This window comes from Anolis sagrei, chromosome 1 (genome assembly GCF_037176765.1).
Source record: "Anolis sagrei isolate rAnoSag1 chromosome 1, rAnoSag1.mat, whole genome shotgun sequence".
In the NCBI taxonomy this organism is placed as follows: domain Eukaryota; kingdom Metazoa; phylum Chordata; class Lepidosauria; order Squamata; family Dactyloidae; genus Anolis; species Anolis sagrei.
Genome location: NC_090021.1, coordinates 292628648 through 292642412, shown reverse-complemented (window position 1 = coordinate 292642412; position 13765 = coordinate 292628648). Strand labels below are relative to the sequence as shown.

General features: G+C 38.1%; 1 protein-coding gene across 1 annotated transcript in view; it reads left to right on the top strand.

Moving 5' to 3' along the window:
• SPRED1 (sprouty related EVH1 domain containing 1) overlaps nt 1-13069 on the top strand; it is a 69420-nt gene extending 56351 nt beyond the window's left edge. The window contains exons 5-6 of the mRNA XM_060759989.2: nt 7765-7923; nt 11102-13069. Coding sequence (XP_060615972.2) covers nt 7765-7923; nt 11102-11761 — 819 coding nt within the window. The 3' untranslated portion in view covers nt 11762-13069. The remainder of the gene's footprint in view (nt 1-7764; nt 7924-11101) is intronic.
• The last annotated feature ends 696 nt before the right edge of the window (nt 13070-13765 follow it).

The window sequence follows — 13765 nt, the reverse complement described above, 5'->3', positions numbered from 1 at the left end:
TGCCTGGGGGGAATCTCTTGTTGAGAGTGATTTTATGTGCCTGTTTGTTTCCCCTCTGTTGTTTTGCTGTTGTAATTTTTGAGTTTTTTAATACTGGTAGCCAGATTTTGTTCATTTTCATGGTTTCCTCCTTTCTGTTGAAATTGTCCACATGCTTGTGGATTTCAATGGCTTCTCTGTGTAGTCTGACATGGTGGTTGTGAGAGTGGTCCAGCACTTCTGTGTTCTCAAATAATATGCTGTTTCTCACAAATTAAACACTGCTAGATAATTTTAAAATCAGAATGAAGGGGCACCTCTAATAAGCAAATTAACCTTTTAGATTTTAAATGATCCCGATTTATTTTGATTCTGGAATAAAAACTTAGAAATTACACATGAGCCTTGATTACTTATGTGTAAAGAGTATCAACTAATGTCAGGTGAATACCAAACTCTTTTATACAAAATAAATTTCCCATAAGTGTGTTTCATTCTAGGACAGCAGTTATTACAGTTTGCACAGAGTTTGTCTGTACTGGAACATTTATTCAGTAAACCAAAGAAATGAAGTCTTCAAAATGTAATGCCATGTTGCATTGCAGCCCAAAATTTTAAGCATTGTTCTAATTTGGCTGGCTAAACAGTTTGTAAATACCCTGCAGATTTCACCAGACTCAGTGGTCTGTATTTTGAGGGACATCATGCTACATCTAAAATGTATGTTTCTCTAAATACAGATGTTCCTGGGGGGTTTTTGGCTTCAATTTTTATTTCTAGTAATTTTTATCAGTGCATACCTGACTGCATTGCCTTATACATTAAATTATATATTGAATTACAATTTCAAGGGGAAAAGTATATATTATGTAGAAAAATAAGTAATCATATGCTAGGTTGCTGTGAGTTTTTCGAACTGTATCGCCATGTTCCAGAAGCGTTCTCTCATGTCGTTTTGCCCACATCTATGACAGGCATCCTCAGAGGTTGTGAAGTCTGTTGGAAACTAGGCAAGTGGGGTTTATACATCTGTGTAATGTCCTAGGTGGGAGTAAGAACTCTTGTCTGCAGTGTGAATGTTGCAATTGGCCACCTTGATTAGCATTGAATGTCCATGCTGGTTGTTGCCTGGAAGAATCCTTTGTTGGGAGGTGTTATCAGGCACTGGTTATTTCCTGTCTGAAATTCCCGTTTTTTTAGTGTTGTTTTTTATTTACTGTCCTGATTTTAGATATTTTTAATGCTGGTAGCCAGATTTTGTTCATTTTCATGTTTCTTCCTTTCTGTTGAAATAGTCCACGTGCTTGTGGATTTCATTGGCTTCTCTGTATAGTGTGACATGGTGGTTGTTAGAGTGGTCCAGCATTTCTATGTTCTCAAATGATATGCTGTGCCCAGGTTAGTTCATCAGGTGCTCTGCTGTAATAATATGCTAGTTTAATTATTTAAGATAACCCTATTTTTAAAGAACAAATTTGTTCAAATAGGTTTGGATTTTAATAAAAATATGTATACAAAACCAAAAAAGGAAATAATTAAAGTGGGAAAATGAATTTGAGTACAAACATTTTATAAAATTAAATATAATTTTATTACTAATTATTTGTACTAGAAAGAAATACTAAGTTGTAAATAAGTATCTACTGGAGTTGATCAGTGCAGAGGCCATGGTTGTTGTTGTTTTTCTCCTGGAAGGGAAATAGGAATCTTGACATAAACAGACAACACTAATTTGGGAGACATTATGAATACAGAAGAAGGATCAGGAAGTTACACAGGAAGAACTAGAGTAATAGAAATGGAATGAAACAACATCCTGCCAAGTAGAAGGCTATGAACTTGAACTGATAAGAGGCATTTTTGTTTTTGGCTGGGGACTCAGCTGGAAGCAACAGGAAAACAAGTTGAACTATCTTGGTTGATCATAAAATAAATGAGCTATTAATGTCGTATTTGTTCAGTATCAGTGTATCATTGTAAAATGGCAAAAACAATTTTGAATTGATTAAAAAGATTTTAAGGTAAAGAATTAGTACTTCTTCTCTGGGGGAGTCAGATTAAAATACATGTTTGAGAAAATGTAAATTGGAGCAAATGAATTAAAAAAAGCAACTAGTAGAATTTCAGGAAATAAAAAAAATTATATTGGAGGAAGAGATTAAGAAGTCATTTTGAAAGGGGAGATCATGCAATGCTCAATTATAGCAACACTGTACAGTGGGGAGAATAAAATACAGTGGCTACAAGTCTGTCTTTTGATTTCATACTGGATCCTCCTTTGTGATAAGTTAATATTTGATTCTGGTACAAAATTAAGAAATCTCCCTGGAAATGGGTGAAAACATATGAACAGTTTCCCATCAGTGGAAAAGGGTATTTTCTCCATGCAGCCCCCCCCCCCCCCCCAATTCTGCTCCAGTAGTTTGTGCCCTGAAAAGCAGATTGAGAAGGAAAGGGGCTCCAGAGGTACGGTAATACAAATTCTGTTTTGGAGAGATTCACTAACACAATATTGGATGCATCCCAGTAGGTTTTTTTTTCAGCCTCATTAGGATAAATACCTGAAGAATGTTCTATCATCTATTATGGCTACCTGTCTAGATCTCACAGGGATCAGGGACAGTTCTGTCAACACAAAACAGCAGTCAAAATATATTTACACTGTAAAAATAGCATCTAGTTAAATGGTAGCAAAATACCAGTCAGGAAAGAAATGTTTTCACTAATTTCACAAGGGTCCCAGGGACTCTCTGGCAAGGCAAGGGAAAGCAGATGTTCTCAGTGGGAAAGTACCACCTCAAGGAATACAGTGGCAAACATTAACTCAATGGGAAAGGAATCCAAAGCAGACCCTTCCCTGCAATTGCAGTTCCTGGACACCTTGCGTTCTCATCAGACATACAAGCACGATCACTTGCTAAAAACTCTGTAGATTTTCATCTAAAATCTGAAGTTAGTAGGATACAATGCACCTGAGAATTAATAGCCAGAGAAGGCTGGTAAAATCTGCCATCAAACCTCCCAAGAAACTGATTTGTTAAAAGTGTGTCAGTGCTCTGAGAAGAGAAAATCCCATCCCTAGAAATTGACACAAATACTTTTAAATATTTAACTGAACTGATTACAAGTTTTCAACCAGAAATAGAGGGATTAATCATGAGCTTTTAATCTCTTTATCCGATAATAAAGTCAAAGCAGTTTGGCAACATTTTTCATCACACTATTTACAAATTATGTTCTATAATTGAGCATCTAAATACCTCATGTTTTCTTTTTCCTACATCAGTTTGGGCATTTTTCCCCTACAAATCAGCAGTCACTCCTGTACTCCCATTGCCCATATTGAAAGGCTGTGTCTGTGCCAAGCTTCTGTCTGCAATATTCAAAGGGGAGAAATGCATCGCAGACTCACCACATTTCCCAAACTGGGAGCATTTTAGGTGTTGTGGAAGGCTGTAAAGTGGAGCAAGAGAAGGAAGTTCCATCACAGTGCTAGTGAAGTACAAGTGCACCCTTTGTTTTAAGTCAGTGCGTTTAACTAAAAAGACTGAAGCATCAGGCACCTTCCTTTTTGCTGTTCATTTCTAACAATTCAGACCACCTAAGAAAAGAATGGGTATTTTGTGTAACGTATTTTGGAGGTCTGATAAAGCCTGTGGTAATCTTCATAACAGATGAGCTTTAGATTTGTGTTGATTTAAATGTATAGCAGATTTGCTGTGCAGATGGTTTACTTTTTGTAAATATGTAGTCAAACACCACCCTCACTCCACATCTGAATTAAATGTTTTGCCAAGCCTCCCACAGGATAGTAAAACATCCGAGCATTCCCAGGGCAACGTCCTTGCAGATGACCAATTCTCTCACACCAGAAGCGACTTGCAGTTTCTCAAGTCACTCCTGACACAAAAAGTTCATAAGCCAGAAGTTTTGTGTGAAAATGAATTTGCCCATGATTGTCTGCTTATTCTGGTGTATGTGGAATGCAGTCTTGCCTTTCGGGACAAGCTACATGTGGATTAAGAGACAGCATGGTGTACTGGTTTGACTATATGACTCTAGAGCAGGGGTTCTCAAACTTTTTAAACTGGGGGCCAGTTCACTGTCCCTCAGACCGTTGGAGGGCCGGACTATAGTTTTTTTAAAAAAAAATCAAGAAAAATGCCTATGCACATTGCACATATCTTATTTTGCTGTGTGGAAGGGCCCTTAGAGGGGGTTCTTTCTAGCCCTCTTTAGGCAATAATTCCAGGAGCAGAGAATGGGAAATCTTCCTATTTCTAGTCTGAACAAAATCTGGCTACCAGTATTTAAAAAACTCTAAAATTATAACTGTAAATAAAGAACAACACTCAAACACAGGGGAACTCCAGACCAGAAACAATCAGGGCCAGCTAATCACCTCTCAACAAAGGATTCTCCCTAAAAACTGTCAGGCTATGAAATGGTAATCAAGGTGGCCAATTGAAACATTCATACCTACCTCCAACAGACAAGAGTTCTTTCTCCCACCCTGGATCTTCCACAATTTTCCTAGTTAAAGGTTTTCCTCTGACATGAAGTCCAGTCGTTTCTGACTCTGGGGTGTGGTGCTCATCTGCATTTCTAAGTTGAAGAGCCAGCATTGTCCCTAGACACCTCCAAGGTCATGTGGCTGGCATGACTGCATAGAGCAGCACCACGCAGCCTACTCGCGCATAAAGCACCTCATGAGGTGCTTTACGCACGAGTAGGCCTTGCGAAGCAGCTTGGCTGGCTCAAGCTGCCTATCGGCCCTGATGGGCAGCGTGAGCCTGCCAAGGGAGGAGCAGCACCGCACGGCCTACTCGCTTGTAAAGCACCTCGCAAGGTGCTTCACACGAGTAGGCCACGCGGAGCAGCTGCCCTTGGCTGGCTCAAGCTGCCTATCGGCCCTGATGGGCAGCATGAGCCTGCCAAGGGAGGAGCAGCACCGCACGGCCTACTCGCTCGTAAAGCACCTCATGAGTATGCCGCGCGGAGCAGCTGCCCTTGGCTGGTTCATGCTGCCCATCAGGCCTGACAGCGTGAGCCAGCCAAGGGAGGGGCACTGTGGGGGGGGGGCGCTCCTCCTCCGTGGGCCGGATAAGTGCCCTTGGCAGGCCGGAAGTGGCCCGCGGGCCTTAGTTTGGGGACCCTTGCTCTAGAGACTAGATAAAAATCCACTAGGTGACCTTGAACAAGTCACATTATCTCAGCCTTAGAGGATGCAAAGATAAGCACACTCTGAACATATCTCGCCAAGAAACCCCTACGATATTACTTTAGGGTCACCAAAAGTTGGAAACAACTTGAAACCATAAACGACTTGAGAAGTACAGTCTATAGCCTCCCCCCCTTGGGATGGGGGTCTAGGTCTTCTAAAGATGTTTGCACTGTGTAATGCTTTGCATTCATTTGGGGCCCTAAAAGAAGGAAAATGTTTTGTTATACTTCTGCTCTGCTTTTAGAACCTATGCGAAGGATTCTGTTTCGAAATGGCCAGAAAGTTTTAGGCTTCCAAAAATATTTCAAATTCAAAGCAGAAACATAAAACTAATTGTAGGGGGAAAGCTCTTAGGCTTGAATGTAATTTCTCTCTTCCCGTAAACAACTAAAACATAATTTATTTTGAACTTAAAGCCTCTGTTTGTAATTTAAATAGGAAATCAGGACACCTTTTAAAGATATACTCTAGTGAAGAGTTCTAGTAAGAAAATAGGAGAGAAAATATTGTCTTGTAAGAGGGAGGTGAATGTAGCCTCGTTTCTCTTTTTATTCCATCATTTGGTCATCGATAGATAATTGTTTTCAAAATGCTTGCCAAAGAGTAGGTGCAACATTCTCTTCTACAGTCATTACCCTGGGGGAAATGAGGAGAGGAGCTTTGAAGAAGAGCGAATCTCAGTCTGGTTTTCATTTTCTCTTCAGCTGTCATCTCTTTTTGAATTCTGCTGGGCTGCTACAGCTGGAGTCATTTTATTGCCTTTACCCAGCATCCTTTTGCTTGTGCACACAGAAATGTTTTAATAGTCTTGGAAAAAAAGTCAGAGTATCTCTTAGCAACCATAGGACAGTAATTATTATACCAGCAGCTGGGAGCAAACCAGATTTCCGTTGTGCATTAAAAACTGGCGTAGGTTACTTTACAGATGATATTGGCTAGCCTATGCCAGGCGCACTGTGGTTGAAGGATATTGAATGTGGGTGGTGCATAATTGCTTTGGCAGCAGAAGAGAAGTGGGAATTTGTGCATCGATGTTCTTCTTTTATGTGAGATGTAGATCATGCATGACATAAATAATGCAAGTTCTTCTGTTGCAAAAATACTTTGAATGCTTTATTTAGTTTTGATGTCCAATAAAATTGTAGCTTGTCTTCCTCTCATCAATATGCTTTTTCAATACTGAGATCTCTACCTTGTTTTGCCGTAAAAGTTCATATTGATCTAAAACTCAACATAAATGTGTCATACTCAAAGAACCATTCTGAAATAATTACATGGATTGGTTTAATTCTGAATGGAAAATATTTGTTCTCAGAATAGCTCACTGCAGCATTATGTTTATAATAGAGATGATTTGTGAGGGGCAGATGTAAATTACAGAGGAAAACAAAATGACATAGTCTCAAATGGACTGATTTAATGTCAAATCTATATGATTATTACTTTTTTTGAAGTAAGGTGGTTCTGTGCTAAGAAATCTATATGGTGCCTATGACAAAAATACCTTAAGGACCATATTCTGGCAGCATAAAAGCATACAATTAAGATACTACTGGAGAAAAGCTTTGGTAGTGATGCTAAGAGTCTTGTGCATGGATGTTTGGTCCTATACCTAAAGCACACACATCTTGTTATAAAATGCAAATTGTCCTTTCAACATTTCACCAGAAGCAGAGCTTTTGGATATTGTGGACCATTTTGCCTGTTCCATCAGACCTTTGCAATAGAATTTTTTTCATGGTTAAGCAGCTGAAAGATAGCAACTCTGTTTTAGTGTCTTGTTATTGCTTGAAAAAGGAATGCTGCACAATCCGCAGCATAGTTGCATTTCTACATGAATAAAAAAGCACATGGGAAATGAAAGTTGGAATTTGTATGACCCTTTATCCATGCCATACAGTCATACAAATTAGACGGCTGTTGTTTTTCCTTCAGTTACCTGTGACGTAGGTATTCGATAGTTGCATTAAGAAGTACCATTGTCAAACCAGTTTGTATTCATAAAAAATGTGAACACAACTTTATGTATTATTATAGTCTGTTACATATTATTCCGTGGTGTTTTATTATTTCTATGAAATAGCATACACATTATTCAGAATCATCTGGCCTGGGGGCCAGATGCGGCCCTCTAAGCTCATTTACCCGGCCCTCGCTCAGGGTCAACCTAAGTCTGAAATTATTCGAAAGCACACAACAACAATCCTATCTTATCAGCCGAAAGCAGGGCCACATTTCCCATTGAAATATCAATAAGTTTATATTTGTCAAAATTGTTGTTCATTTTAATTATTGTATTTTTAAAGTGTTTTTTGCATTACAAATTAGATATGTGCAGTGTGCATAGGAATTCATTTATGTTTTTTTCAAATTATAATCTGGCCCTCCAACAGTTTGAGGGACTGTGACCTGGCCCTTTGTTTAAAACGTTTGTGGACCCCTGGTGTATACCCTACCTACCAATCAAAGTTTTGAACAAAATTGCTGTAGAGTAAAATTTTATGGGGGGGGAAAAGTAGAACAAAAAGTAAAAAATGAATTATAATCTATTGCTTTTGCAGGCAATTCCAGAAAATGCATCAGGTTTGCTAATGAAAGAGAATATCTTCCAACCTGAACCTGTAGTGAACAGTGATCCTTACAAAAGCCTAAGTATAAGACCATTAGCCTTTGAAGATTTGAACACAAGAAGATCCTACTTTCACAGCCAGTCCAACCAGGTAATATATTTTCCGTTGAAAAAATAAATTTCTGTAGTAAGTACTCCAGATTAATAAATCTTCCTCAAAGCTGCTACCAGAAATTTGGCAGATTGATGCAGAGTCCCAGTTCAGACATGAAGGGAAGTCATGGTGTCCCTCTATGTACATGAGCCAAAACAAGCCTCAAGCTAACATACTTCCCATTTTTGAACACCAGTGGAACATATTTCTTCTATTTGAAACAAACCATAGTTCACTGGCTCTGAATGTCATATGGCTTGTTTAGAAGCAGAGTGTTGTTGGTGTTGTTGGTGTTCGCTATCTATCAGCAGAACTGGAGGTGTGTCCATTTCTTAGACAAGATCCATGAAATCCCATTGCATCTGCAGTGAGCCAATATGGGAAACATTAGTTACTTCCATTGTTGACCTCTGCCTCTTTGCCTTTTCAGATCAGTGTTTCCATTCTCTTCTATCCTGTTATACATCTTTCTACCCAGACATATACGTTTTTCTCTGTCGCTGAGTCCTGTGTGAATTTTTATTTAGCTCTTCCCATTGAAAAGTGCTCACTGAGTTTGCTTTCACCTCCCTTTTTAAACCATTTGCTACATGCAGGTAAAGCCAAAACCAACTCCTTCTCTCTTCTTTCCTGGGCTTCCATCACACATCTCTTCCCCCTTCAGTACAAGTACAGCCTCCACTGTTATAATCTCTATTTTCCCCATCCTATCTTTCTGTTCTAGACACTTTCTTCTTACTTTCCCAGCCTATCTTTCATTTCAATTTTCAAGCTAAGCAGTTGAAATGTTTGTAAAGACTATGGCTAAAGACTATAGAAGTTTAGCTGACATCAATGAGCAAACGTCCTAGTAGTTTTCAGTTTAAAAATTAGTTTCATAAATAAAGATATTTATGAGGCTTCATCAAATCCACTTACCAGAGGCACTTACATAGCATTCAGTGAAAAAACTCATGATAGGAGAATTTCAAACCATGCTGAAGCAATGATCAGCTGAATGTGTTGTAATGCATTTTTAAATCTGCTGTAGAAGTGCTAAAGGTACATGTTCAGGAATATCTTAGAATAGGTCTTCACAACCTGTGTCTCTCCAGATATTTTGGACTCCAACTCCCAGAAGCCCTAGCCAACTTTTCCAATGGTCAAGAATTCTGGAAACTAAAACACCTGGAAGGACACAGGTTATGCAGGCCCACCTTAGAACTATAGCACTAGAGCACTGTTAGACTTTGGAAGAAGCAAGTTTCATCTTATGTGGTGTGGGTTTTGTTTAGGGATAGTCAAGGTGTGGAGGGAATTGTGAGAAAAGTTGCTGCCGCTACTATAACAGACTATGCTCTAACACTTTACCTTCAAACTCTATAGTGGAAAATTCCCACATGAAGAGCTACATGACTAGTCTACTGGTCTATTTGAATAACCATAGACCTTCTCCTGTTGTTGTTGGGTTTTGTTTTTTTAAAATCCACACCAGGCACATGAAAGTGTGAACCACTGACTTCTTTTTTTCCTACAGCAGTGGTGGGCAATGTACTCCTGCAGATCTTTTTGGATTTAATCTGCCATAACCCATTATCACCAGCTTTGTTAGCTAGGTCTGATTGTCTAAAATAGTTGAAGATCTCAAATTACCCATTTCTGGTCTGCTCCATGTAGCCTTAGTCTGACTCAGGGCCCTTCCACACTGCACTATATCCCAGGATCTGATCCCAGATTATCTGATTATCCCAGAATATCTGACTATGGAAACTCATATAGAATCATATAATCCAGTTTAAAGCGGATAATCTGGAAGCAGATCCTGGGATATAGGGCAGTGTAGAAGGGGCTTCAGACTTACCTCATCCTTTCTTATCACTCCTTTTTCCACATTGGAGAACTCAAAATGAGACCTGCATTTCAGAACAATCTGTTACAAATGATGAGGCCTCTTTTGCCTTGTTTTTTAAATGGAAAATTGTCTTCTTCTTAAATTTCAAAGATTCCTTATTCAACTTGCTCTCCTTGTTTAGACAGTTTTAACTATTGGCAAGAAGGCCAAATTACATTTTAAAAAATATTTTTGAGCCAAGTAAGTCATCTTGAACCTCAGATATTCCAGCAGAAATTTTCTCTGCTCTATAATGGAGTGTCTTGTTTTTGCCCTTGGCAGAGATGGGAAAGGATTGTTTGTTTTTTAATCTTTGCTCATAAACTAAAACGTTATAGCAAACTTATTTTCATTAATAGTGAAAGATGTTTCTGTCATCACCAGCCAATCCTTTAGAAGGCTATGGAAAAGTTATTTCTGTCTCGGTTTTGTGGATTTTCATTGGCAAAAGTGAACAGCTTAGTTCGTCCTGGCTACAAGTTCCCACCACAAGTGTTAATATATTTACTAAGCAAGTACTTCAGTAACCGAGAACTTCTTTTTCACAGATCACTTGGAAATAAGATAGGCCTGGATTGTTTAAAAGGGAGGTCATTTTTACACCTGTAAGATAGCTTGCTTACTCTGAAACTTCATATAAATTTCATACTCACAAGGACCTTTACAAAATAAGAAGTTTCTTAGAATTTCAAAAGCCACAATTGCTTAATTTTCCTATTATTTCCATATTGTCATTTCAGGACAGTCTGATTAGTCTCACCTAAAAATTGACTTTAGGAAGCCAGACCATCACACTTCCACCTTGTCAGAATAAAGTCTCATCTTATTCACTCTCATCCACCCTACATTGCCCTAAGAATCTGTCCCACTTTAGGCTTAGAAGACGCAAAAGACGGATAAAGTGACAAATTCCATTGAGATGTTGTACAACTTGTTTTTGCAGAACATGCTTCTTGTTTGTGTGGTTTTATTTTTAGGTGCCACTTTTTCTTACTTGGACTGTGGTTATTTGACTTCTTCTCTTGGTCTGGAATGTGAATTTAAGGCAATGGGAATACCATTGTGTGTAATGCTTAATAGGAAGAAATAATGTTAACTATTAAAATAAGAACATGTTTTTAAACGTGCTTGTCACAAATGCCGCAGTTTAATTAATTTTAAAAAAAACTAAAGGTGCAGCCTCCTGACAGTAAAGCGCTTTCATTGAGTAGTTTGTTTGCCATGAATTAGTCATTTCAGCTTGTTTTGAGAAATGTCACAGCTCCATATAACAGTGCCTCTGTTTTTTCCCCCTCCCCTTTTCAGATACCCCCAAAACCAATCAGGAATGTCAGTTTTCAGGATGAAGAGGAAATTGTCCGAATAAATCCCCGCGATATCTTAATACGGCGCTATGCAGACTATAGGCACCCAGACATGTGGAAAAATGACTTGGATAGGGATGAAGCAGACTCCTCCTTCCAGTGCCCTAAAACCGACTATAAAAAACCAGACTATCTCTACCCCTCGGGGGATGGAACTAAGCTGAATTCACTCAAGGATTCAAAGGGTTCTGTGGTATTTAAAACGCAGCCGTCCTCTTTCAAACCGAAAAAATCGAAGAGAAGGAAAGAGGATGGTGAGCGCTCTCGCTGTGTCTACTGCCAGGAAAGGTTTAACCATGAAGAGAATGGCCGGGGCAAATGCCAGGATGCTCCAGACCCGATTAAGAGATGCATATACCAAGTTAGCTGCATGCTTTGTGCTGAGAGTATGCTCTATCACTGCATGTCAGACTCTGAGGGGGACTTCTCGGACCCCTGTTCCTGCGACACTAGCGATGACAAGTTCTGCTTACGGTGGCTAGCCCTTGTTACTTTATCAGTCATTGCACCGTGTATGTGCTGCTACTTGCCTTTGAGAGCGTGCCACCACTGTGGTGAGATCTGTGGATGTTGTGGAGGAAAGCATAAAGCAGCAGGATGAGCCAAGTCTGATGCCAAATTGGGGCTGACAAGTCTTTTTTCGAGAAAATATCTAACCTGCGGAAGTATTTGGCAAGCAGAAGGGAAGCCTATCATGTGCAAAAGGCCAATTGTGGAAGAAGCAGTAGAACTTGTTGCATTTTATGAATGCTCACCATGCCTGATGATCTGCTTAAAGTGCATGGTGTAAGTTGCAAAGAAGTTGTGGTGAAAAGAAAGTCTTTTCTTATGATTAGCAGTTGAAATAAGTATAAACTGCAGCCTATATTATAAAGGATCAACTTCAGCAATGTGTATGTTCTATGGTTTAGGTGATGGGAAGCTCTTTGAAATAATCTATTTGGCAGAAAATGTAACTAAACCTGCACTAGTGAGAGCTGATTGAAACTAAAGAGAGTTAATAAATTGGCAACTCCGGAGAAATTGTATTGATTTAAGTGCAACTAAACTGCTTATAAATAGTTTTTGGAAGCAACTTTATGTACAAATAACAAAGGTTTATATTTAACTAAATATATGGTACGAATTATTAAATCTTCCTTCCCCTTTCCAATTACAAAGCAGTTATGGACCACGTTTGCAGTCACATTCCGTGATAGTATTTCTCAATATTTAACTAGTTAACTTAGTAGCATTTCTATTAAAGATGGGCAAATCAATATTTTCAGTCTTGTTTCCCTTCAATTACGTTTTTGTATTAAGTTCCCTCTGTACATTTGGTAATCTAAGGACCTTTAAAATATTAATTGTTGTAGTTTTGAATGACCAATGTTTCGTTAAGCACAGATATAATTGGCTAATGTTCTTTTAAAAACACACACACATACATATATATATATATGATATGACTAGTTTCAATGTAATGGCAAGAGCGCTTTTCCTCTTTTTCAACTTACAGTTTTGATTCTAAAGAAATGATGATGAATGTTTGAGAAGGGAAAATTACAACATGTCATAAGATACATATTTATCATTCTGTTGAGCTTGATATCAGGTGTTTCTAACTAAGGGAACAAAGAGTATTTCATTACTTCAATTTTATTTGGCTTAGATTTTTTTAAAAAACAAATCTGTATGACAAACTGTAGCCCAGTTATGGAGAAAAAAGCAAGTGATTTCTTGTGAATGGAAGTGACTTTTCCTTTTGTCTTTGAATTGTTGTATATTAATGATGGATGTTTAACTTAACATTTGGCTGTGTGTTTTAAATACAAAATACAACCTATGGGCAGTTCCTAAATGTCATACATCACATGGTATAACAACATAGCTGAGCTTACAGGTTTTATTAATAAAGTTCTCTAAAGCAGTGGAGCAGTCATTCATTCAAGAATGTTAATGGGTTGAGGGTGAGGGAATAAAATGGATTCTTAATACGTCTTAGCCATTAACATAACCTTGCACTTCCCTTTTTTCCATTTTGACACATTTTTTCAGCAAACTATATACATGGTTTATTTTATTCTGATGGCCATTTTCAGTCACAGGAATCCTTCACCACAACCCTTTTCCAGAGCCCAGGTATCAAACTGAAAAATTGTATATAACACTATCTGTAAAATACTTTTATAAAGAAAGCATTTATATTTATATGACAGCTTGAACTGACAACATTGTGTACATAGATCATCTTGAAGTATTATTTCACATTGAAAAGAAGACAAATATATTGATAACTATAGAAGTTAAGAGTTTCTTTCTAGTTTTATACCTTTAAAAAACCCAAATGGATAAACTAAGTCAGCAAATAGAGCACTGTAGCAGCAGTCTCAAGTCCTTTTTATTCTTCATATATTTGAAAGCTGCTACTTTATATGACTTTCATGCTTCACATATTCAGCTAAACATAGTTGCCTAGAAAGACTGTTAACATTTTCCCCAAACAAAGCAAGAAATAACCTGTATTTTATTGGTGACATGAGGATTACATCTTGTAAATAGCATTTCTAAAATATTCTGCTTTTAATTAAAAATTGAGCATGGTAACAACAACCCAAAAAAAGAA